This window comes from Micropterus salmoides, unplaced genomic scaffold, assembly GCF_014851395.1.
Source record: "Micropterus salmoides isolate LMB-PRFRI ecotype aquatic unplaced genomic scaffold, ASM1485139v1 Ms_hic_scaffold_1661, whole genome shotgun sequence".
NCBI lineage: Eukaryota > Metazoa > Chordata > Actinopteri > Centrarchiformes > Centrarchidae > Micropterus > Micropterus salmoides.
The window spans coordinates 1-26,193 of record NW_024040776.1 but is presented as its reverse complement, the minus strand read 5'-3'; the positions used below and the strand labels follow the sequence as shown (position 1 = coordinate 26,193).

The 26,193-nt window shown below is 40.8% G+C and overlaps 1 protein-coding gene across 1 annotated transcript; it reads left to right on the top strand.

Moving 5' to 3' along the window:
• Positions 1 to 543: 543 nt before the first annotated feature.
• LOC119906542 (muscle, skeletal receptor tyrosine protein kinase-like) lies at positions 544 to 23,944 on the top strand. Its single transcript, XM_038723908.1, has 15 exons — positions 544 to 824; positions 8,145 to 8,271; positions 9,119 to 9,270; positions 9,425 to 9,552; positions 10,138 to 10,279; positions 10,421 to 10,545; positions 13,236 to 13,395; positions 13,900 to 13,906; positions 15,449 to 15,712; positions 15,904 to 16,097; positions 16,723 to 16,746; positions 16,881 to 16,969; positions 22,796 to 22,970; positions 23,486 to 23,669; positions 23,752 to 23,944. The coding sequence occupies exons 1-15, from the start codon at positions 743 to 745 to the stop codon at positions 23,942 to 23,944; spliced, it is 2,046 nt and encodes a 681-aa protein (XP_038579836.1). The 5' UTR covers positions 544 to 742.
• The last annotated feature ends 2,249 nt before the right edge of the window (positions 23,945 to 26,193 follow it).

Here is a 26,193-nt window from a genome sequence, read left to right as displayed (position 1 = left end):
GTTTTCCAGTATGTGATGCTTCACACATATTTTTAATGTTGTTTATCTGCATATAAAACAGCATATTAATGAGAAAAGAAGGTTCAGATGCACATACCATATATTGTAGCTTACTGTATTTGACTGGTAATCTATCCTGTCCTATATTGGGTAAAATTCTGTGTTACAGAAGTTGAAACTTGGACTAGATTGGATACAAATGGGATTGGAGATATGTGACAGCAAAAAAGTGATTGAAAAGTGGATTTGTACTATATTTGTGCAGCAATGTTTGCTATCTCTGAGTTTTGGACTTCTGGTATATAGCTTCACTGAGACAAATGTACTTTATGTCAACTAAAATGGCCCTAAAGCGCAGAACCTTGAATGCAGCTTTTTCTGTGTTTCGATGAATAAACAGTGGACTGACACTGTTGTTGATTACTGTGAATGAGGATAACACTCTAAAGGCATTGGAGCTTTGAGCGTGGCTACAAAACCTGTGAGTGACTGTACATGAGGACAGCTAGCAGCTGCCACTGTCCATCACAAACACACACACACACACACACACACAGAGTGACTGAGCTGGTGCTTGTTGAGCACAGAGCTCATGGCTGTCCCTGGCTAAGACGCAGACGCACACAGTGAAGAAACACACCGAGTGAACCAACAAGAGCATCGCCTTACCTGCTATGGGATTCTAACCACCAGCTTATTCTGTACCGGTGAAAAAGATTTGTCAAGGCGTTCTAGAGCCAGGATGAAGATTGTAGAAACCATTTCAGTCTTCAAGATCCTCTTTCTGCTGGTTCTGGTCACCTCAAGTTACGGGATACAGAGAGGTACATGAGTTTTTCATTTGCTTGCAGAGTTGTTAAGAGTGTGTTTTGTAACATAGGTTTATCAAAAGCATATTGAAGTATTGCACACCTAAAACACTGTGACTTTTGTATGCCTTCATTAATAGAAGAGAAGAAACTGTCTTGTGCTTACTAAGATATAGTAATAAGTGTCACAAAATGTAAACAATGTACAAAACAGAAGAAGGAAAAGGGACATGGATAAGCAATATAGCCCGGTGCTGTATTTACAATATAGAGATTTTGCTAAATCTTATCTCTGAATGTGCACCAATGTGTGAGTAAATATGAAAAGCTCAGTAGGCTAAAGATAACATATTCAACAATGCATAGGTAAGTAACAAATAAATATCATGGAGAGCATCCTCTATTCTGGCACTTGAGTTTTTTAACCGTGTGTAAAGACTTTTCCTAAAGAGAATGCAGGTTGAGTTTCCCCACATACGTACACATCACCTGTTTTCCACCGCATCCTGCAGGGAAAAGGAGAAGGTGTTTATAGGCCTACATAGTGTAAATGTGACTAAATCTATATCCTTCCTACATTCTGGCATATCCTCTCTGCAGGCTGTTGTAAAGGTGGTTAGGAACTGGTTATTCCCTTTGCTGTTTGCAGATGATTCGCCTCCACCACAGCCGTGCCGTGCGAACATGATCAGAAACTAAGTGGGCACCATGCAACTTTAATTCCTGTGTTTCTTCAGTAATCGAACTCAGAGGCTTTAATCAACTTCAATAGCTGTAATAAACCTCTCATCTGTTTTGCACTTGCCATATGAAAGCATTGATAATGAAAAGATAAAAGGTCCAGATATAATGAAAAAATGGACGTCTTGTGGGCTGACTTTTGACAGCAAGTTCAGCTGTGGCATCAGGATTTCAGGACATGTGAGATGGGTACCATATCGAATGCTGGCACAATTTTACAGTTCCATACACAGGCCTTGACATACAATACATGTTTTATTAGTACAGATGTACAGTACAGTCAGAGAAACAGGTGGTGTAGATGCTGTCACATTCTGTCGGGGTAGATATTGTAGCTGGTAAACTAGGTTGAGTTGACACGGTGTTGGGCTGGACTTGGCAGACGGCCTGTGCGTTGTGTAATGTATCGGTGATTAGAAGCTTGAAACGAATGTGGATGGCATCTTTCTTGTTGGTCCAAATCACTGAAGGCATCCTGTCAGCACTAATTTGTAGATCCGAGTGAGAAAAATGATTTGCCTGTCAGTAATGTTACCAAACACTTTAAGCAAGGAAAGTCAAGTTTATTTGTGTAACACATTCCAACAACTAGGCAATTCAAAGTGTCTTACATAAAACAGAAAAGCAACATAGAATAGAATAAAACAGGACAGTGTAAGATATTAATCAAAAGCCTTAAATTTGATTTAATAAAAGGCAGGGTTTAAAAGAAAAGTCTTCAGTCTTGAATTAAAAGAACTGAGAGTTTTGGTAGATCTGCAGTTTTCTGGGAGTTTGTTCCAGACATATGGAGCATAAAAACTGAACGCTTCTTCTTCATGCTTAGTTTTGACTCTGGGGACATAAAACGGGCCTGTCACAGATGACCTGAGAGGTCTGGAAGGTTCATATGGTAGCAGAAAACAACTAATGACGATGTTGTGCAAATACAATATTGTCAGAATCATTGGAATTCTTTCCAGGGCTACCGCATCCTCAGTACCCGAAGGTAATAGAGTGTTGGACAGTAAAGATTGTGAGTCCTTATACAGTATGCTTTGATTACCAGCATGAAATTCCTCCTAAATACCATAAGTTGATGTTTTTAAATGTCCTTGAATGTACTGGTTACACAAACAAGATACTGTATGTGTTAATTAGTCAGCAGTAGTTTTTAATGTTGGACAGAGTCAGCTGTCTCCCAGCTTCACAGTAAAGCTAGGTAAAAACGCAAAAACGCTGTTAGACTAAAATAAAATGGAGGGACCGAGTACGAGCAAGGTTTGGGTTTTCAAGATCTAATGTAATCACCCGTGACTGGAGTGAGGACAGTTTTACAAGCTGTGGCTACAAACGAATATTTAGCAACTCTGGATTGACAAGTGCTGTAAAATGCATTATTATATAATTATTATTGCCTCTTTGTTGTGGCTCTGAGGCGTGGGTGAAGTTGAGCAAAGCTGAGATGGATGTCACAAAAGGATTCACTTTCATGTGTTCTGCTAGGCTGAGCTGTCTTTTATTTGCTGTGTTTGATTTCATTTGAAATGAGTGTGAACAAACAGTTAAAATGAATGTTAATCAACTAGTGACAGCATGAACCAAAACAATATTACACCTCCTTTCCTGCAGACAAATACATGTAGAATCAACATTTTCTGTCAAAAGCACAATGTCTTTTAGTCAACTACGCCGGAGGCCAGTATTATTGTAAATATGCCCTAGAAGCGTGAATCAAGACCACTTATGCATTTAAAGGCATTGTGATAGGTTAAAGAGGGTGTTTAATGTTGCTCAGCTGGTCTGTGTGAACCGAACCTCTACAAACAATGGATGACTCCCTAGCAGACATGACGTGCCACGAGAACAATACTATTTTTGTGTTTGCTCTTGTTTGACCATAATGAAATTATCAATTAAAAAAAAAAGAAGAACATAAAATCTTGTATCTGGTCTGCATGAGTCAGAGAGAAAACTGTTTACAATTTGTTTCAAAGTAGGGAAAAAATCCTAGAGGATGAACTGCAAATCAAAGCAAACACCAAAGGAACCAAAGGATGGTTTAAAAGTTGACAGAGACCTACTGGGTACTGGAGGAAATGAACAAACACAGAAAAGATGCAAGTTAAAAGTGAGTTAGAAAGATTATTTCAGTGGTGACTGCAGAGAAAGGCATCAATAATAACATTGATGGTATCTGTTGTAAAATACATTTGAATTTGCATAACTGGCAGATCTAAGTACACAATGACAAAATGACTAAAATGTACTTGGAAATTCACTTGTTAGCTATAATATCTGAGGACAAACATTTCCACAACTGGACACATTGGTAAAATGCACCAATGCACAGTTCCCCTTCGAGGGAACTCGAACTGCGTCGGTTACGACACTATGGGAACGCCTCTAGGCGTAGCAGGTCTGAACGTGAATGAAATCACTCCAATCCTATTGGCTTGTTGCTAGAACGGTAAGGTGTGACGGAATAACCGGAGGAGTATAAAGCACACCTGTACACACTCATCATTAGCTTTTTTCTATTCAGCAGGCGCTCTGTATGTTGTTTGAAGAAAGCTCCAGTCCTACAAGCAGTGTGTCTTACCTGAAGAAGAAGTCTACCAGCATGTCCGGCAACCAGATGTACAGATTTTTTATTGCCCTCGGTACATCGCGGATGGAGATTCTCATGAGATGTGTGTCTCATGTTTGGGGATGGAGCATGCCCGGGCAGCTCTCGAGGGGGCTGCCTGCGCCCGTTGCAAAGCCCTTTCCATGCGGGTATTATATCCATCCGGGCTCTGCTCCCGGGGGTTCTGGAGCGGGTCCGCCAGGAAAATGTCGGCCTACTGCTCGTAGCCCTGTTCTGGCCAACCCTGGTGTGGTTCTCGGACATCATGTTGCTCCTGGACGGCCCGCCGTGGCAGGTCCCTCTGAGGAGAGACCTGCTGTCCCAGGCGCAGGGCCGGGTTCTTCACCCTTGCCCCACCGTATGGCGACTGTGGGTCTGGCCCCTGAGGGGGCACAGTACCTAGAGGCGGGTCTAACAGCCGGAGCAGTCGAGACCCTCCTCAGCGTCAGGACCCCGTCCACACGGATCCTCCGTGGTGCCCGGAGGATGAGAACTGCGACTCGGTCCAAGGTTCCCACTCGGGATCTGGCGGTGGTTCTTGGGGCCCCCTTCGAACCCCTGGAGTCAGCTGAGGCTAAGCACTTGACCCTCAAGATGGCCTTTCTCCTTGCTATCACCTCTCTGAGGAGGGTGGGGGATCTCCAAGCGCTTTCGGTTTCCCTGCAAAGCCTGGAGTTTGCCCCGGGGAATATTAGGGCTATCCTGCACCCTCGTCCAGGATACATCCCTAAAGTGCCTTCTTGTGCGGCAGGGTCCACAGTGCTGCAGGCATTTCATCCTCCACCTCATGTGACGGCGGAGGACGGGAGACTTCATCTGCTCTGCCCTGTCAGAGCACTGAGTATTTACACTCAGAGGTCCTCCCGTTGGAGGAAGGCTGACCAGCTGCTAGTGTGTTTTGGGTCCCCCAGGGCTGTGCTAACATATTATTAGCAACTGGATTGTTCAGACTATTTCCCTGGCCTATCAGGTGCGCGGTTTGCCTTCACCTGTGGCTGTGAGGGCTCATTCTACCAGAGGCATGGCGGCCTCTCAAGTCCTCCTTTCCGGGGCCTCTTTGCAGGATATTTGTGTAGCGGCTGGCTAGGCCACTCCGCACACGTTCATTCGGTTTACAGTCTTGACCTTCCTTCGGCACCTGGCACTCGTGCGCTCTCCTCTTAGTAGTGCCACTTTATTGCACACTGGGGCAGGCGGGGTTTTCGGCACGGTTTAGTGGGTATCTCGTTCCCATAGTGTCGTAACCGACGCAGTTCGAATTCCCTCGAAGTGGAACGTCTCGGGTTACATATGTAACCCTGGTTCCCCGAGAAGGGGAACGAGACACTGCGTCGGCCCGCCGCACCTCTCTCCCCGCCTGAAGCTAATGATGAGTGTGTACAGGTGTGCTTTATACTCCTCCGGTTATTCCGTCACACCTTACCGTTCTAGCAACAAGCCAATAGGATTGGAGTGATTTCATTCACGTTCAGACCTGCTTCGCCTAGAGGCGTTCCCATAGTGTCGTAACCGACGCAGTGTCTCGTTCCCCTTCTCGGGGAACCAGGGTTACATACGTAACCCGAGACGTTTTCTGCTGCACACCAGCAAATGTATATATTTATGTTATGGAGTGAAACCACAAACAGTAAAAATAAGGAAAGCAAACGATAATAAGAGGCAGTTGGTTCGGATCAAGAAGGTTTTTACAACATATGTAGAGAGCAGATGGGATCACTGTAATTGGCCTCCTCTAAGGACCTTGACAGCCCTGTATCATGTCTGGTGTCCAAACAGCATTTCCAAACAAGAACCTCTCACAAGGTCAAATCCAGAGAGGCTCTCTTTTAAACATGAGTCACAGTGAAACTCTTCAGATGTTGTCCATCTGGTCAGACATAATATTGGCAATAGCAAAACTAACATAGTGGGGGAAAAGACATTTTGCAACTAACCCACTCCAAAAACCCAGGCTCTACTATAATGTGCTGCAAGTACAGTCAACATTATTATTGAATCTGTGTAAGTATTTTCTGACTTTCAGAGGACTCTATGCTAATGCTAAAAACTATTTAGCTGAGGCTGATGTCATTATAGTTTTCAAGTATTTGGGCATAAACCAAAGTAATGCACAAATTAAAATTCTGACCTGATGATGCCTCTAAAAAGTCAGAGGATCATCAAAGTCATTAGGATTCATCCTCTGGGAAACCTGAATGTCTGTACAACATTAATTGTGGTGGACATCCTGACCAACCACCACTGTTGCCTTTCATAGAGCCATGCTGCTAGCATGGCTAAAAATAACAATGGGAAATCACTTTATAAAGCAGGTACTAGTGAGATATTTCACCTTATTTTGACCTTGGCTAAAATAGTTTCAAGCCAACGTTTAACCTCATACCAGGGTTTCAGTTTGATTTACAGTAGCTTTCTTTCACCCCTTCATGAGTCAAACAGCAGCAGTGACCTAGGGTTGGGGTGGGCATGTAGGGAGGCTATGTTATTGTGAAATCTTTGTTTCACAAGAGACAAAACAAGCATAATGTTCTTTAAATCCTGATCCTTTCCTTTATCCTCCTTTCATTTTCTTCTTCACTTTCCTCTCCGTTCCTTTTCCCCTCCTCTGTTTTGACTTCTTCTTCTCTCCTCTGTTCTCTTCTTAGTTCATACAAAGTTTAAAGCAACCCTGATGTCTCTGATCTGAATCCACATATAAACAGTTACTGCCTCACCCCTGTGATACTACTATATTCTTCCATGGGTTTTCCCTTTCAACATGTCTTTTTGTTTGTTTTTACTCTCCCTCTTATTTTCTCCTTGTCAATATATTCACTAGAGTAAAAAAATAAATATCAGACTACCTTACTAATACTGAGTTGCCTTCCTTTTAACCTGTGTCTCACTTGTCTAAAAATAATCCCTCTTCTCCTTTTTTTCTTACTACTCCCTTTCATGACTATATGCATGAAACAAATATTGATCACATCTTTACTCTGGATTCACCAGGTTTATATTAGGTGGCAGGTGGTTTTGATAAATTGTAAATGCAGTGAACTGTAAACTGTTAATTTACACACTTTCCTTTTAACAAATACCATCTCTTGAAATGGGATAGTAGAGAACAGTGTGAGCACTGGGAATGGAGCCTATCCTTGAACCTTAACCCCTTGACGCCTGAATTGTTTTACAAAAAATTTTTTTTTTAAATTATTTGTGTTTTCATTTGCATTCAAGCTGTTGTTAAATTAAGTGAAGAATGTTAATTTGTCTATAGAACATAGAAAAGATATAAATTCAGGTATGATGTAGGTGTGATGCAAATTAGCGACAACAGGCATTGGGGGAATCCATGAGCTATCTTGGCTTGCAGTCTGAAAGGAAGAGGTGTGATGCGAATTTGCGACAATCGGCGTCAAGGGGTTAAATGAAACTGTCCTTGCTTCATCTTCTGCTTGAATAAAGAAATAAAGCCATAACAAACCTCAAAATGTTAGCTCGAGTTCACCTCTTTTCTTCTCTGTCATCCTTACTTCCTTCTAATACTTTTCTCCTTATGTTTTCTGTCAATACTAAAATCCCAAATGCTTCAGATGTCATTACACCAATAAACAGACTCGCCTTCCCCTCGCGGTCACTGTTCTCCTGTCCTGCTAACAAACCCTAAAACCTCTGTCCCATTAGTCAGCAGTCATAGCTGGATGCTGAGTGACCGAAACAGACTACTCAAATCTAAAACAGGAATGCCAAGAATGTCAAATACTTAGTGCTGAAAATATGCAGCTGTTTACACTTCCCTGAGGAAGACTGCAATGTATTATAAATAAACAACAGTGATTCAGCTCAATGGCATTTTCAGTGCCAATGCATAATAAAGCGTGATGGCTGTGTATTGTAGTTTAAAGAAAATTAAAAAGTCTTATATCAATGCTGTCAGTGACTTAGAAAAGATTTTCGGGATGGATTTCTTGTGTTGTAACAAAAGTCTTCATGTTTTCATTGCCTAGCTCCTCGTATCATCACCTTATTAGAGACACTGGATGTACTACTGGATCACAATGCCACCTTCATCTGTGAGGTGGAGTCCCGTCCCCCTGCTGAAATCACTTGGACCAAGAATAACCACCCAATAATGTAAGTTCACACCTTAACCTCTTTCATTATTCAGCAACTAATATTTCTAGGAATCTACCTTTGCAGGTTCATTAAGGAATCTCACAAGCTTCAATGGTAATCTGTGAAATACTTGTTTTTATCTTTATTTTGGCTACATATATTTGATGCAAACAGCGCTTTCCCACTGAGGTATGAAACATATTAGTGTCAAAAAGGTTCACTTTCAGGCAAATTCTAAAAATGTTAGTAATGTCATTACATTAGCTAACACTAGCAAAAAGTACATCAAAAACACTTCTAACTGAAAGGCTAAGATGACAATAACACGATACAGTGTCAATAACTAAATGACCATTACAATGTAAAATAGACAAAAATGATTTAATACCTGTATGTACCATTAGCCTCTAACTAAATCAACCACAAGTTAAATGATAAAAAGTAAGTGAAATTAGCTGCTAAAGTTGGACAGCAAAAGGCAAACATTAAAGCAGTTTCTATGTAATGGTGTCAACATTAGCTACTGTTGGCTAACACTGGCAATAAATGATAAAATACTGGATGTAACACTAGCAGCTAGGCTAACATTAAAACAATTTGGTAAAATGTTTGGACATAATGCTAACATTTGCAAGAATAAAACATAAATAATACCAGCTGCCTGCAAACATTGATAGTCACATACATATACAAACATATATTGATTGTTCTGTGTTTGGTACACATTTTGTCTAAAGAATAGCCTATATTTCTAAAGCTTTTAATATTTTAAGACAAATAAAAAGTAAAGTATGTTAAGAAGTCCACTGGTCCCTTCTGCTCACAATCAGACTCTGCTTTGCTTCACCCCCCCCCCCCCCCCCAGGTACTATGACCCCCGGTACATTACCAGGGAACAGGGACAGATGCTAATGATCCCTCATGTAAGAGAGTCAGACAATGGAGAGTACTGCTGCCTCGCCAGTAACGGCATTGGGGAGCCAGCCAAGAGCTGTGGAGCGCTGCAGCTAAAGATGAGTATGTCTGCTTTCTTCCAAGGTTGTACGACTGGAGTCTAGTCAATCTTGAGATCATGGTCCAATTCCATTAAGAACAACACACTCAAAGTAGCACTGAGACAAAGGGCTTAATCAAAATATTGTCTCTCTTGTCTTGTCTGTCTCTACATCAGAGCCACAAATCAAGCGCCATCCTACCAATGTAACCCTTCTGGTAGAATCCAAAGCAGTGTTGCCCTGCGTTACCCTCGGCAACCCCAAACCGGATGTGACCTGGCTCAAAGATGATGAGCTTATCAAGGCATGCACTTCTTTCCCTTCAAAACATTGAACAACAACAGGCAGTTGGTGGATGTTTTCCAGCTACATGAGACATTTCACTGATTTAGCTTTAGTTAGGTAGTCATTGGAGTGTTTGTATATGTCTCACCTGCACATGGAATGGGTCCAGACTGTAAAAATATCCAGACTGTAAATGAACACATAAGAGCTCAAAATGTCCTATGTTTTGGCTTGTTTTCTGGTGTCCAATAGCATTAGATAAAAGATAGATAGAAGATGTTATAATAATGTTAATGCTGATTGTCGCAAATTCGCATCACACCTCTTCCTTTCAGACTGCAAGCCAAGATAGCTCATGGATTCCCCCAATGCCTGTTGGTGCATATTCGATACGTACCTAGGAACCCTTTTCAAGCCCTGGTTTCTCATTAATGCCTTTTGTCGCTAATTTGCATCACACCTACATCATACCTGAATTTAAATCTTTTCTATGTTCTATAGACAAATTAACAATCTTCACCTAATTTAACAACAGCTTGAAAGCAAATGAAAACTTTTTTTTTATATATTATAAAGGTGAATAATTCCAGCAAATCTCTCCCAGGTCAGTGACCGTGTTACCGTTCTTGACTATGGTGCGTTGAAGATCCACAACATACAGAAGGAGGATGCAGGACAGTATCGCTGCGTGGCCAGGAATAGCTTTGGTCTGGCCTTTTCAAAGCCTGTCAGCATAGAGGTACAGGGTATGTATTTAAATGTGTTTTCACTCTCTATGCTTAGTATGTGCATATGTACTTAAAATTGTAAATTGTCAAAACAGTGGAATACAATAGTTTGGTTGCAGTATGTGAGTTTATATGTCCACACTGTGTCTCCGTGTTCAGCTCCAGCACGAATCCTGCGGGTTCCTAAGGAGAAGAGGGTCGCGTATGGCAGCCAGATTTCCCTGGAGTGTAACGCCACAGGAAATCCAATCCCCACAATCACCTGGCTGGAAAATGGGAACACTGTAAGTGTTCAGGTTCAATGTGCATTTGTGTGTGTGAAAGCAAGTGTTTGGGGTTGACCAAAATGAGTTTTTAACTCGTCCTTTATTGATGCTGATATTTGAATTCAGTCCATAAATGTGTCCCTATCAGGGTCAAAAAGCATCCAATCCAAAGTGATGACATTGTTTATGGTGGCATCTCCATCCATCCATCCATCCATCCATCCATCTATGCCCGGTCCACTTTGTCTCTCATTAATGCTTGTGATCTCTGCAGGAATATTCTTGTCTCCTTCACAGTGGTTGAGTTTGGCTCAAATGTCAAGTCAACACAGCCAGCATCAGAGAAATTTCATCACGTAGCTGACATTGTGACACATTGTCAGCTGCAGAGTCTTACATAATGTGAAAGCTGCGACAATAACAGAGTAGAAAGCCAACATGCCTTACAGTCCCATTAAGTTTTAGTTATGAAACCTTCATCTTCACAAATCTTCATATACATCTGAGATTAAACTATATTGGACTGCTCTAAAGAATACAATATAACTAGCTATTTAGTAGATTAATGGCTTATACCTGCAACCAGCACATTAGCATTGTCTATTTTGTCATATTAGCAGCAAAACGCTTCCCAGCTAGCAAGCATATCCAAAGAACAGACACAACAATTTACTGGCTTGACCCACTGTACATTTGGAAACAAATCTATGACTTATTCAGTACCAGTTCTCCCAGTGGATCTCTGTTTTTTTGGTCTACAGAAGCAACCTGCGCTGCTCTTAAGTGGTTTAGGCTAATTGACGTTCTTCTCTTTTGAGACACCTGTTGCTGCACGTCTCTGCATCAACACACTGGTGTTATTGATATATTTGATCAACAAAACATAGTATTGTAGTTACGTGCATTAGCGAGGGGAAATAGGGAAACCAGAATACTAGGAACACACGTCCACACACACATACAGTAAGTATACCGTAATGCAAACAACAACGCATTCAAGGAAGCACTTATCCCCCGCTCTCTCTGTCTCACACACACACACACACACACACACACACACACACACATAGCCAATGCACTCATAGAGTGGCTGTGGGATCAGTGATATAAACAGCAATGGAATTCTCATTATGGTGACAGAGGATTGAAGAGATTGCCTTCCATTTAGCCAGTGATACACAGTGTTATCAGCTTTAATTGGGTTGTCTTTTTTAAGGGAGCAAGCACAAAGGTTCTTGTGGTGTTGAATGGTTTGTGTTAACTGTTGACTTGTAAAGGGGGTCTGACTGGGGTATTTAGCTGTTACACAGGGCTGATGAATATAGAGTTCATAAAAAGATAAAATAACTATAGGAGATATAAAGGTACCTGCTGATGAATCTTTTAAACAAGCACCATAACTGAAACCTATTTTGTGAGTGCCAAGTGTCCAATTTTTATGATGCGTACATTTTGTCTAATAATCTCATGTTTACATGTGTCATTGTGATGGTTAAATTAATCATAGACATGACGTTACACACGGAACACTTTAAGAATGTCAGAGAAGGTTAAACTAGGCAGCAGACATTTTTTTACGATTGCCATTGGAGGCAGACGTACACCACACAATGTCTGGCTTTTTAATAGTCTTGGGTGCTAGCTACAACGTGTTTACAGGCCCATAATGCTGGTAAATGCTATGTATGTGCGTGCTGATTAAAATGACATGTGTGAGCTGCTTTTCTGGCAGCTAGTTGAAGTCATTAATCGAGCTCGTCCTAAAAACAGGCGGTGTCAGACATAACTTCAAATATAGACCCGTTGCACATCAGCACCATGACTAACAAACTCACTCACTCACTCACACACACACACACACACACACACACACACACACACACACACACACACACACACACACACGCGCGCACACACACACACACACACATACTCACAGGCTCTCACATATATCATTTATATACATGTAAGTGAGAATACAAACAAAACATTTTATCTCGTCGCCCAGTGTGAATACCAGAAATTTCTAAATCCTCTAAATGACTACAAGTAGTTATATTAATGCAAGTCACATAGTGTAGGCACTTTTAACAACTCAACACCCTTGAAAGTATATTATGAATAGTGTATGAGCACTTTCATATTAAATGTTTTTAATCATTTTTTATTTCATGATGGAAGTTAGGGGGGATATTTGTTTCATATATGCAGAGCCAGATTTAAAACCCAACCCAGAGTTAAAAAGATCAGGTGGCCTGAAACACAACTCCAAATGATTGCTAATGTTCTCTGTGTCTTTTCAATTTTTAAATAGATCATGGATCTTAGACCATCCACAGTGTCTTTAAGACACTTAGTAGTTCCTTTAAAAAAAACAAACAATTAAAAGCAGAAGGCTTTTAATGGGTTTATTTCTTGTCTTGTGTGCACGCAATGGTTGCCTTTTCTGTTTTTGTTGTATGTTGTGATCTGATAGAAATTGAGTTTCCCCATTTGGGATGAATAAATCTTTCTATTATAATCTAAAATAATCTAATAGTTCCAAGTTTGCTAAAATAACTTTATATGAGACAGTATCAGTAGTCAGGTTGACAAAAACCTATAAAAGCCAATATAGTTGTGTATATTTGTAAGTGCAATTTGTCCTTGCATGATGATACATTACTGCTACCTTTTCCTTTTCTCTCAATGCCCCCCCCCCCCCCCAGATCTCAGGGGCATCGGTCGAAGAGACTTTGACTGGAGAGGTGATCCTGTCCGTTCTTAAAGTGACGGTGAATAAGCCCGCTCTCTACACATGTCTGGCCTCCAACAGACACAGTGCTGGAGCCAACACTGTCAAGGCAACTGCTAAAGTCACCGTCGCAGGTAGTGACACGTTTTCATTTCCAATCAAGATATCACACATTCCAAAATCTCTGTCTCTGAAATCAGTGGAAAACCAACTAGATACTTGTAGCTCTTCCGTCTCTTTGTATTAGGGCATTGCTACTGCTTTGTCTCGAGTTATGTTAGCTGCCATTTATATTAGTTGTGTTCTGTGTGGCTTCAGCTGTTTGTTGTCCCCCTCCATTTGGTTGATACCTTGACGACACTCGCCAACACACCCCTTGACCACAGTCACCTAAAAAAACACACCAGCACCCCTTCCTCCCTGACCACACACACTGTCCAGCCACCTGTTTGTCCCTCAGTTTAATCACAGCTAGCTATGAGTTGGTGAGAGAAGCACGATGGTTGGTTTTTTCTTCTTGCTGAGACTGATTTTTGTATTTTTTCCTTCTCTTGTCTGTCTGTCTCCCCTCTTCTGCCCTTTCCTTCTATTTGTGTCCCTTCATCCGACATCTTCTGGATATTGTCACTTCCCTGTAGAGTGGAGGTAAGAGAAATGCTCTGTGTTTTATTTCTAAATGCTATTTCTCATGGGTTTACACAAAAAGTGTTTCAGCCAAGCTGAACCACCTTGAATCAAAAAACTACACAGCACATTGCCTGTCACTAAATTCAATATTGATAAGCAGCTGTGTTTGCACTGTGTTTAAAGAGACTAAGTACTGTTGCTTCCTTTGGGTCTACTGAAGACAAAATGCATTTTAGCTCAATAAACCTGCAGTGCCAAGAGGGATTCTCTCAGTCTCTCAGTCACCCATATGGTGTGAGTTGAATGAACTTTGCTGAACCACAACACAACCCCAGTTACCACATCTGGACTTTGTAACTGCAGAAAGAGAGAAAGAGAGAAGGGGAGAAAGAGAGAAGGGGAGAAAGAGAGAAGGGGAAAAAGAGAGACACGTAGGAGAAAGAGAAAACGTTGGCCTTTGGATGCCTGATGAGAATTTCTGAGGTAAAAATGAAGAAAGAGACTGTGGATTTTGCAGGATCACAGAAGACAAAAGGATCAGGCTTAATGGTTAGATCTTACATGATTTGCCAACTCATGACCACATCTGGGCCATATATTAATAGGATATAGAAGCAGAGAGAGAGAGACATAGAGAAATGGTAAAGAGAAGGAGAACACGGTGGGATGATGGATTTACAGGTCAGCTTTAAGTTTGATGGTTTGACTTGAACTCCGCCGAAGCGCCAATCTCCCAGAGAGGCAACATCTGGAGATTGTAAGTGTTTGCAGCCAGAGAGAAATGTGGAGTGAAGGCTGTCAGACGTGCAGGCTGGCAGAAAGACCAAGGATGTGGATCATATCCATGCTGAAAGACAAACTGACATAAGAGCAGGCAGACAGAGTGGGAAACTGGGAAAAAGATAGGCAGGGACGCAAAGAGTCCCAGTAGATAGACGGGCAGGTTAATGACGTATGTATATATGTATGTGTGGATGACCAACCGGTTCAATCTAGAGGCAACAACGAATTCCAACAGGCAGACGGACAGGATATAATTTCATTCATTTCCTTCCACAGTCTGTTTCATGATCAACATCTGGACAGTGTTAAAAGGATGTTTCAGTTGATACAAGTAGAGCGTTTCTTATTTTGTTTGTAGTGGACAAACAGTTAATGAACTCCACACGAGTTCACTAACTGTAAGCCAAAGCAGTGAAAGACTTAGGCGACTGAGGGCCCATTGATGGCATCTATTTCTCACTGTTTCACTTTCTTTTTTGGACAATACACCTCCACAGAAATTACAAATTTGTCCAGGCAATAGTATTACAGATGAAGGGCAGTGCCATGGTGAACTATCCCTGTGTGTTGAGGGGTATTTACTGTCCTTTGCTAATTTCATTAATTTAATAACTGACACAGTAAATAAAGCCATTTCCCATTCCTAGTTCAACTTCTCCTCACTGCCAGTGAGGTTGAGAGATTGTAGCTTGACTTTATCTAGATGTGGTTCAGATATATTCGCACATACAAATTGTACTAAATGTGTGGCTATTTATGTGCATCTTCTTACCACAGACTCTATAAGGGCGTCACAGGCTACTGCAGTGCGTATCGTGGAGATGTCTGCCGCACCATTCTACGAGATGATTTGCTGGTTTTCTTTAACTCCTCCCTCTCGGACCCCGAGGACATGCAGGAGTACCTGGTTCAGAGCTGGTGGACGGAACTGGAAGGGCTCAGTATGCTTTGTAGCCCTGCTATACGCTCACTGCTCTGCCACTCCTCCTTCCCTGACTGCAACCCATCAGGGTTAGGACCGGCACCTAAACCTGTCTGCAGGTAGCATTATGTGTCTTTTTGCTCTTTGTTTCACCTGTTAATATATACAAATGAATGAGTCAAAGAAAAAATGAATGAATTGAATAAATTAACAAGAAGTGATGGAGGAGATACATTTAGAAAGTAAATTAACAAAAATAATTAATCAATAAATGGAGCATCATCATGTATTTCTTTTGTTTCTCAAACAGAGAACACTGCCTGGCAGTGAAGGAGCTGTACTGCCATAAGGAGTGGTTGGTACTGGAGGGCAGCAGTTCAGTCCAGCCGGGCCTGTTCAGCTCTGTCCCTGGGTCCCACACTCCCAGTTCACTGCTGCCCAACTGTCAGAGCTTGCCAAGTCTTCGCACAGACCCTGAGGCTTGTACACATGTCCCTTTTGTGGGTAAGATATCACTTACTGAGAAAACCCCCCGCAAATAATCCAAAAAGGTTTATATGCATGAGTTTGTTTCCGGCTTACAGAATGTAGTGTGTTACAGAAGAAAACAAAAGACTAATTAACACACTGAAAAGATCAATTGACTTTATGCTTCACGTTACATTTAAAAAAATAAATAAATAAATTTGATTTATTGAATTACTTTGCTAGAATGTGCTAAATCTAACAGCTTGAGCACAGCATACAAGCAGACAGGAAATTACATGAAAGTAAAGCAGCAGTTGGCTGGCTGCAGTTACTTGTATGCAGATAGCCAAATAAAGCCTGGCCTGCTAGACTGCAGGTCACTGATACTGATGAGGTCATTAAGAGGGTCTGACTAGCTGGGCCAAAATATGCAGCTGCAGGTGTGTGACTCGAGTCTCTAGGCAGTAGTCTGCATGTTTGCTTTGTAAGATAATCATCACTGTACTGAATTGACCTGAAGTGGTGCGCTGATTTCCCCATGAAATGTTTTTTATTCAGATGACTTCATAGCTGTGCTTCTCCTTTATTATTTCCTTCCTCTTTATTTATTAATAATGTTTTTAATCTATCTTATTTTGTCCTCTTCTTTTCTACATTTCAGACATCAAGAGAGACCAAATTACAAGTAAGTGTAAAAAGAGTTTAAGTACCAACAAAGATGTATCCAGTCATCAGAACTAATCTCACACAGAAATGACTTGATTATTTATTAGATGGTAACATATTAATCCTAAATCCATTCTGTTCTGGTATGAACAGCAACATGTTATGATGACAGAGGCCGTTTCTACCAAGGCAGTGCGAATGTGACGAGGTCTGGGATACCATGTCAGCCATGGAGCCAACAGGTATTGTGGTTTGTGTGTATGTGTGTGTAAATGTTTTTAAAGCCACACTGTCACACTGGGCCAGATTTACTAAAGGTTTGCGTGAGTAAAAATGTGCGCAAACTTGATATCACAGCAAATTAACATGTAAGGTGTCTACTAATCTACTAATGGTGTGCACGAAGAATGATGTCTTCCAAAAGTGGAAGGTAGCACCTGTTGTTCATTTATAACTTTTGCCTTAATGAATATGCAATTTGGGGCATTTCAATTTTATAGTGCAAAGTAATAGAAGGGTAACAAATACAAATACATTTATTTACTACACACAATGTGATCCAACAAGCCTAAAAGCAATTTCATGTGAGTGCAACAGCATCTGTATTTAATTTGTTTGAAAGGAAAGTGCAAACCGCCAAGTGCTGCGCAGAGAAATAAACCAAGACTTTTACGCGGTGGCTGCTTTCCCTTCCGACTCTCCATGACGGAAACCATTAAAACAAGCAAAACCCTCATTTAAATACTGCCACCTCTATTGTGTTTGCACCTGTTGTCATCTATGCAATAATTCTTAGTTGATCACCCATAAGATACAATTGCACGTGCAATATTTTAGAATGCAGACAGAAGATTCAATAGAATTGACCCTTCAATAAGCTACGCCCCGAATACACAGCTGACCAATCACAGCGCAGTATAGGACTCCCTCTAACTGAGGTCCGACATTTTCATGGCAGAGCTCCATTTACTCTTATGGAAAATGCGTCGTTAGCTAACTTATTTTGGCTGTATTTTTCCAAGATATGGTCAAACGCTGTTCTTAAGGGCACTTGAAATAATTACAATCACTACCCAGAGAGGTTGAAAGGAGAAGTTCTATTCATTCCCTTTCCAAAACCTAAAACAAATCCAGAAAAATGTAGGCTGTCTCTTGTTTCTAATGTAACGTTAGTTAGCTAATGCTAGCAAAATTACTACTAAATGTAACGTTATAAATCCCTATTGTTTTTAAATGGTTGTAATAGTGACTAGAGACCTACCCAGCCGTACAGGAACAGTGTTGATCCTTAATATTGTTGTCCTCTTTCTCAATAGTCAGGTAATGCAGTGGTTCACTTTTATACTGTGATATGTAGGCTTTAGCTTCTGTCTTTATTTTTTTCAAGTCAGTTTGACAGCCTGAATAAAACCTTCAAATGCACAATGCAACTGCAAAACCATCGTCTTCATTCTGAGATAGTTTTATCCAAAATTTTGACAATATTTCTCCAGGGAGTGAAGTAATAGACAGAGGCAGCGCCATGATAAAAGGGGCGTGGCTTAGTGAAGGGTCAGTTGGTTTAATAATTCAGTTTCTACTGGGAAAAAAAAATACTTATTTAATTGTATTCATACTTTGGTGTGGATGTTTAGTTTTATATCAAACATTCCTGACCTCTAACCAGAAACCAAAAAACACAAAAGTGCTTACAACTGCAAACACACACACACACACACACACACACACACACACACACACTCATATAACACACACCCCTGTGGCCCAAAAGCGTATTCATGTTTTTATGGCTCTACTCAGTGAGAGGGTCTGTTAGGGTGAACTGTTAGTACTCTCCTGTGTAGTGTGTGTGTGTGTGTGTGTGTGCCAGATCAGCAGAGAGGGAGGGACTCATCATGTCACATCCTGCCTCTGGAAGCAATTAGCTTTCACACGCATATGCTGCACAGACTCCATCACTTACACACACACGTTGCACTTGCTAACAGACACACACACACATACATTGAAATTGAGAGAACGTGTGTCGCTCTCTAATGCAATTTACAAATATTTGCACATTCTCTCCACCCAATGTTGGCTTACACTTTAAGTTCTCAAATAAATAATTTTTTTCTCCCTCACACACTTCCCAAACCATGTACACATTAGAGCACATACTAAAAAATATGAAGGCTACATCTAACATATCCCCTGAAGTACAAAAACGCACACACAACGTCACAATGGTTTGGTTTCCCACACAGGGAGAATTATCAGATTAACGGATGTCTGTATCTACTTCAACGAACATCCCCTTCAATCAGAAAACACAGGACATGATTTACTGTCTCCTACTACTGGTTGATATTGGCCAGAGTTGCTTGTGTGGGTGTATGTTTGAGAAAGAAACAAATCATAACCCAGGAGAATGTAAAAGGTAGGACACACTTATTTTAATTTAAGTTTTATGCTCTCCAAAACCAAAAAAAAGAGTGAAAGTGTAAAGAATGGATTAAACAGCGTGTTTGTCTTCTCTAATTTAACCTGCAAATGTTAGCATTTACGGCTACCTAGCTTACTACCAACAGTAGTAACCCGATAGCCTACTTCCAGTGGAATTTCATACAGCATTATTTTGTGTTAGTGTGCTCTGACGTAAGCTACAAAATTTAGCATGTCCAGCAAACTGGCTTACTACCAACAGTAGTAACCTAATCTAGCAGAATTTCATACTACATGTTGTGTAGTATTTCCGCACTGTGTTGGAGTTGGTTCAAACACAAAAGGCTCTTTTGTGCGTATACACACTATTTACAGGATGCTTGTAACAGCTTGAAGAATTAAAAAGTCAGCTAAATACAGATTTGCTTGCTAGCTATAGCTGAAAAAATCTGCTAGCAACAGTTGTGATTTGAGTGAACAAAATTGATGGTTATGGAATAGAAACGAGAAACCTGCTTTTGTCTACCACTGTCTGAAATCAAGGACCCACTGTTACTGTAAATTACTAAGAATTTTGAATGGTAAATCTTCCACCATTATCACTGTAAACTGCATACCTTGTGTAGCAGCAGCAGGGGCTTAGTGAACTGTCAATTAGAGCTCCATGATACCAGTGTATTGTCTACACCAGTGGTTTCCAAAGTGGGGGCTGTGGCACCCTGGGGTGCCTTGAGGATTTGTCTTAATCAGTTTTTAATTTATAATGCATTTTTCGCATTTAACCACGGTAAACATAATTTACATTAACAACACTTTATGTTACTTTTTTTTTTTTCAATTGTTAAAACCAACATCTGCCGACAACTTCTCCCTTCAGGGATGGGTTAAATTGGATGACAATGGTCTAAAAAGGTTTGGGAACCATTGGTCTACACCAGTGGTTCTCAGTCTTTTTTGGGCCAGTGCCCCCCTATCCATTATCCAGGTCCCTTACCGCCCCCCATCAAAAAAGATGTTTGTTTAAACTCGAATTGTTGTGAATCTTAAGTGTTTTTTTTTTTTTTTTTTTTTTTTTTTTAAACCTGTCCTGCCCAGCAGCCTGGTATAGAGTATAATGACCTGGATACCATATTGTGCCAGACAGATTTTACTTTAACAAGAGAGTATTAAAATACTCCTTTGTCTGTTTTATTATTTATTTAATTATGTATTGATTTGTCACCGGGCCGGACAGGGGGGCAGACACGGGGATGGGGGGGCACAAACAGACAGCACAGAGAAAGGACAACACCTGCAAGAGAAGGGGGAAAGGGGGATGGAATCTTAAGTCCTGTGAATCTTAAGTGTAAACTCGCCTTAGAATTTCCAACCAACAAACGCCCCCAAAAGCAGCTCAGCGCCCCCCTTCCAAAATATTCCTTCCAGTGCCCCCATCGTCCTCGGAACGCCCTCTGGGGGGGCGGTACTGCCCCGTTGAGAAACACTAGTCTACACTAAAAGTCAGGATATAAAGTTAAAGGTAGTAAGAATATAGCATGTGTTGCTTCCAGGAAGAAGCTGGAATTTGGTGATATGATGTTTTGGCCAAACGTTAAACGTTTAAAAGGTAGGCTGTTAAACAGGATGGGATCATTTTGATGAATATGCTTAAGTTCCTGGCCAACATTAAAGCCTTAATTTCCTTTTGTAAGTATAATACTAGCACAATTGGGATAATGTCTACTGGAGCAGATCTCCCAGAGGGTAAAGTGAGGCTGATTGCACCATTTTCATTCTGAACTTCAAAAGGCCTGTACTGTATGTTTCTTAACTAAATGAGGTTAAAAAACTTCGACATTCTTCTTTTTTAGGAACACGTGTTTCACAAATACTGAATACGAAGTTACACAGTATCAAGCTTCTTTGATATTTTGCTCTAAGTCCCAAATCCCCAAATCTCAATCCCTCTATGTTCACTTGCACTTGTCTACTTATTATATTAAAGTTAATAAATTAATATCCTACTTGCTACATCTTCATTTATTTCAAAATAGGGCTTAGAGTTCATGTTAAAAATTAACATCCAGTCATTTGTGATTGTGCATGTAATGAGTGTGTATTATTATGTGCGTCTGCTTCTGAAAATTTAAGACATAATCTATGTGCAAAACAAAATAGAGCAGGAGAAATACATTTTACATAATTTGTTTTTCCTTGCGTTTGGAAATGTACAATGAAACAACCTTGAAAATAATTTGACCAACTTCCAACTTAATTTAAAATCTCTTATTTACTAACGGTGGATTATAGTTGAAACTACAGTGTAGCTTTCACCTGCCTACCTGGTCCATTATTGCATTAGTGTTGCAGGCAAGAGCAGCTGTTCCCAATATTTTCAGTCAGTCATTGACATTTCTAAAATCTACAACAGAAGCTCTTTCAGTGATGGCTTGGTTCAAAGTCATCATTTACGTTCTTTGGGCAAATGTCTTTTATAGTGGATATAAAATTGTTCCACACGTCATATGTTACATACGCATGCTGTAAAGTCATGTGAGCAGTGTCTCAAGTGTCCTGTTTTGTGAATATAATAATAAGGTTTTAACATACCATTAAAACATATTATTATTCTAATGATGTGTTTAATGAGTGTCATAATAAGCCCATAAAATGTGATGAATGTAGTGACCATCCGTTATTACTTAAAAGTTAATTTGCACAGTTAATTTATTCACACAATATATACTGTATAATGCATATGGTAATGTTTGTAAAGTAGGTTATTACATCAAGTTGTTCTATAGCATTTTAAAATTAACAGGTAAATTTGTATAATTTGGCAACAAATTGTGGACTTAGTTTGCCATCCTGCTGGTATGTGACTTATTGTTTTTAATATTCCCGGCCCCAGTGGGAAATCAACCCTGTGAGCAGCTTGCTTGACACATACAGCTACAGCAGCGCATGTGTTGGATTCAGTTCATAGCTTCACATCTCTTGGAGGAGGCTGGACCATTGCTCTTTTGATGACTAAGCTCATGACACGTGAAGGCACCAGATGTTCAGTGTTTGAGTTGGCACTTTTTATGCAATTATGCTACCACTAAAATCCCATACATTTTACATCCTCTGCAGTTATTAAACTGTAACCTTATGATAGATGTTAAAAAGGGCCTCGAAAAATGTCTTAAATTATTTGAAGGGCATTGTTAGTTTTCGATAAAGAGTCAGAAATTTCTTGGAAAAGAAAAACTCCATTCAAATCTGCCTGCAACAGCTGGTGAACAGTCCAGGAAAAACACACACAAACACATACATGTATTGATCAGACTTCACTGTCACTGTCTCAAGAAAAGTCTGTTTTACTCTTTACCCCTCTCCGGAGCACAGACCAGAACAATAATGTTTTACTCAAAACCACCACAGTCTGGATCCCAGAAGATACAGCACACCTCTGACAGGACAAGAAGTAAAGGGCTAGTTTCCAAAATGCTACAGTTGTTCAGAAAAGTCAACTTGCCCTGTTCCTCTTGTAGCTGATTCTGTACTGCTTATTACTTTTAAAAACTAAAACTAAAAACTTTATGGCTTTGTTGAGAAATGGTCACAAAACCCTTCCTCTTGTTGATTTTCTCCACACTTTTCTTCTTTGTCTTGTCCCATAGGTTCCCCACCAGCACCGCCTGTCTGTAGATGTGATTCCAGAGTTGAAGAACTCAGACAACAACTGTAGGAACCCGGGTGGAATCAGCGACAAGCCCTGGTGTTTCACCTCAAATCCGAACATACGCTGGGAGTACTGTGCAGTGCCGCAGTGTGGGGAGACAAGCGTGGTGTCAGGTGCTGCCTTCTGCTGCCTTCTGTCACTGTTTCTTTCATCAGTTAGCAGCTAACATGTGACTGTAAATTAGCTTGCCACCCAAAGTCAAGACACATCCTGTATACACTGTCCCCTCACCATTTTTTCATGAAGTTGTGATGCTATACTGGACATTGTTTCAACAATATAATATAATTGGACTTGTTATACAGTGTATTATCTCTGACACCCTTTAAATTTTTGATAAATGTTAGCAATATTTTGGGCCCGAGCACAAAACCTGCGAGGACCCATTTTTTTCTTCTACAAATGAAACTCACTTTTGGGGGCCGCTGTAAAACTCAAGAAACTTTGCACACACATCAGGCGGGGCAAAAAATTGCGTATTTTATGGGTGTGGCAAAACGGCTCGCTAGCTCCCCCTAAAGGGCAGTCCCTGGGCAAACATGCAATAAATGCTTGGTTCTAGTGATACTTTCAGTGCTGATAAAACAATTGATATCTTTTCGCCTTGAACTGTCTCCGTGTCCATTAGTGATGAAGCCAGAGTCACCAGGTCCTCGTCAGACTTCTCGTCTCCCTCCCACGGCCACAGGATCATCTCCAGCGTACTCCATGTCCGTCATCATCATCCTGACTGCACTTGCAGCTGCGGTCTTCTTCACTATCATCCTCTTCGCCTGCCGTAGACGGAGGAAGCAGTGGAGAAACCGGAAGAGGTGAGATGCAAACAAGAGGCACAGTTTTCTTAATTCATATATGTGTCCACCTTTGTATTCCTCAATCCCCCTCTCTCCACAGAGCTATGGAGACCCCCACAATGAGCGCTCTTCCCTCGGAGCTCCTGCTGGATCGACTCCACCCCAACCCATGTACCAGCGGTTCCCTGCTGCTAAACTCAAAGCTGCTGGCGCTAGAGTATCCCCGTAATAATATCCAATATGTTAGAGATATTGGAGAGGGAGCCTTCGGACGGGTTTTCCAAGCCAGGTGAGACAAGGAGATAAAGGAAAAGGGCAGTGAAGGAGTAATGGATTCAGACTATAACTGTAACAATACTGTATACTCAGACTATATAATTTTGCCATGTCATCATTATAATCGCTGCCAGGGGCTAACATGATGATTTTCTCAGGCAGAGAAAGAGGAATTGGTCAGACAGTATTCAGAGGGGGTGGGGGGTTAAGTGGCTACACAAGGCCTCTTGTCCTTCTGAGAATTGCTGCGTCATTCACAAAGTCACAAGGAGAGCTGCTGTAGGTGTCACTTTCACTCCACACTGACCCTGTTCACAGCAAGACACAAATCCCTATGATTAGACCAAATACCAGACGTGGATCATGCAGTAGTTGCATTTCTAAAAAGTCATAAATCTATTAAAATCTGGACACTTTCATTGACAATTTTGTGATAACCATTACTGAATAGCATAGCTGAATTGGTAAATGTAGAAAGGAAAGTTTTTCTAACCTTGCAAGACTCAACAATCTCACATTTTCACAGAGAGGAGCTTAAAGAGCAAAGGATCAGGTTATGGTAAAACAGAAATATACCGTTTAAATAGGGGGAAACAGCGCACATTTGTCTTGTCTTATCATGTCTCTTCTGGAACACATTCATATTGTTGCACTTGCTTGTTCACATGAGTTTCAGAAATAGTTTCATGAATGAAAATGACCTCAAACCTCTTTGATGAGGAGGAGTTTAGGGCCCTTCAGAAGTGCCCAAAGTGTTCTGTTCCATTGTGTACTGGGTACTTGACTGCTATAAAATTGCAATTCAACAACAGACATCATACACACAATTACTATCCATCATGCCACAGAGTGTAGTTGACCTTCTGTGTATGGCGTTGCACAGACACCACATAGAGCTTCAATGCTGCTATGTGGAGCACGACAGATAGTACAGAACATGTACTAGTACAGTCAGCAAAGCATTATAGTGGTTGGTGGCATTTTCACAGTAGCACCTGCATGTAGAAATGTAGATCTTGGAGATGTCCTTCAAGCTAGTTGGTAATCCCTTAGTGAAAGCTGGAATGGTGCAGTATATGGACCCCTGAGAACATAATACACACACAAACACACACTCTAATACACACACATTTCTAACTATACATGTGAGGATATTGGTGTCATGTATTCCTTAGTGGTAATCTTAACTGTTATGACTGACTAACCATAGCAATTATGAAGAATTACGTGACTACTGTAACCGCAACCTAAAAACCAAATTTAACCCCAAAATTAGGACAAGGTCCTTATTTAACCACATCATGACTCTGCAGTACAAGAGCACAAATACTGACATACACACTCACTACTGAATGCATGACCAGAAACAGGCAAATACAAACTTTTCCTGTAAGCACATGCACTGAAGTGTACAGTTAACAATTAAATAAACACACAAGCAACACATGCATTTGGTCACGCTCTTGTTGTTAAACACAGACACACACACAACATACACAGGGTCCTAAATAGACCCAAGGAGTAAATACCCCCCCCCCCCCTGACAGATGGGCTTCAATCTGTAGTTTCCCAGTGTGTTAGTGACTGAGTGTTTCCAGTGTGTGTGTAGTTTTGTGTGTGCAAGCTACATATAAATCTACACTAAGAAATAACAGATTGACTTTAGTCTGCCCCTCTAGTGAGCCAGCACTGAATGTGTGTGTGTATGTGTGGTGAATGCATGTTTCCTCCAAGGGACTGACATTTACAGTGCACTGCACTCATACTGTTGCTGTATTTTGCTAGGCTGCTTGTTAGAAGACTAAAAGACCCATTCAAACACATGGTTACTGAAATCTGGTTAATGCACATAATGATTGACTTGGCCTGGTGCAAATGTTTTTTGTTGGCCCTTTTCTTTGTCTTGTTGTCGCTGTCACAGATTATAGCAGGTGCGAGTTTTCCAACATATGCAAGGTAACATTACATTGCTATAGATTTAAATCCCTGATTGAGCTCCGCAACTAAGACACAATTAGAAGTTCAGTCTACGGGTCTTAGCAAAGTCATGAAAACACTGCTCAAGTCCAAGTTCCTGGCTCTGCTGTTCTCTATTGAGAGTATAGAATTCAGTTCTTCAATTCTTGCCCCGTGCTGCTCCTTAAATAAGACAGTGTTAGTACAAGTAATTATAGTGTTATTGTTGAATGGTTACTTTCGAGACAGCGTGAAACGGTCAAAATCGCTTCCTTCACGGGCACTTGACTGCTTCTGGCCCGCGGTGCAA

Bases quoted from the DNA above. Each gene is read 5' to 3' on its own strand.
- LOC119906542 (XM_038723908.1), top strand. From the start codon at position 743: ATGAAGATTGTAGAAACCATTTCAGTCTTCAAGATCCTCTTTCTGCTG. The intron at 10,546-13,235 runs GTAAGTGTTCAG...CCCCCCCCCCAG, and splicing joins GGCTGGAAAATGGGAACACT to ATCTCAGGGGCATCGGTCGA. The intron at 23,670-23,751 runs GTGAGATGCAAA...CTCTCTCCACAG, and splicing joins CAGTGGAGAAACCGGAAGAG to AGCTATGGAGACCCCCACAA.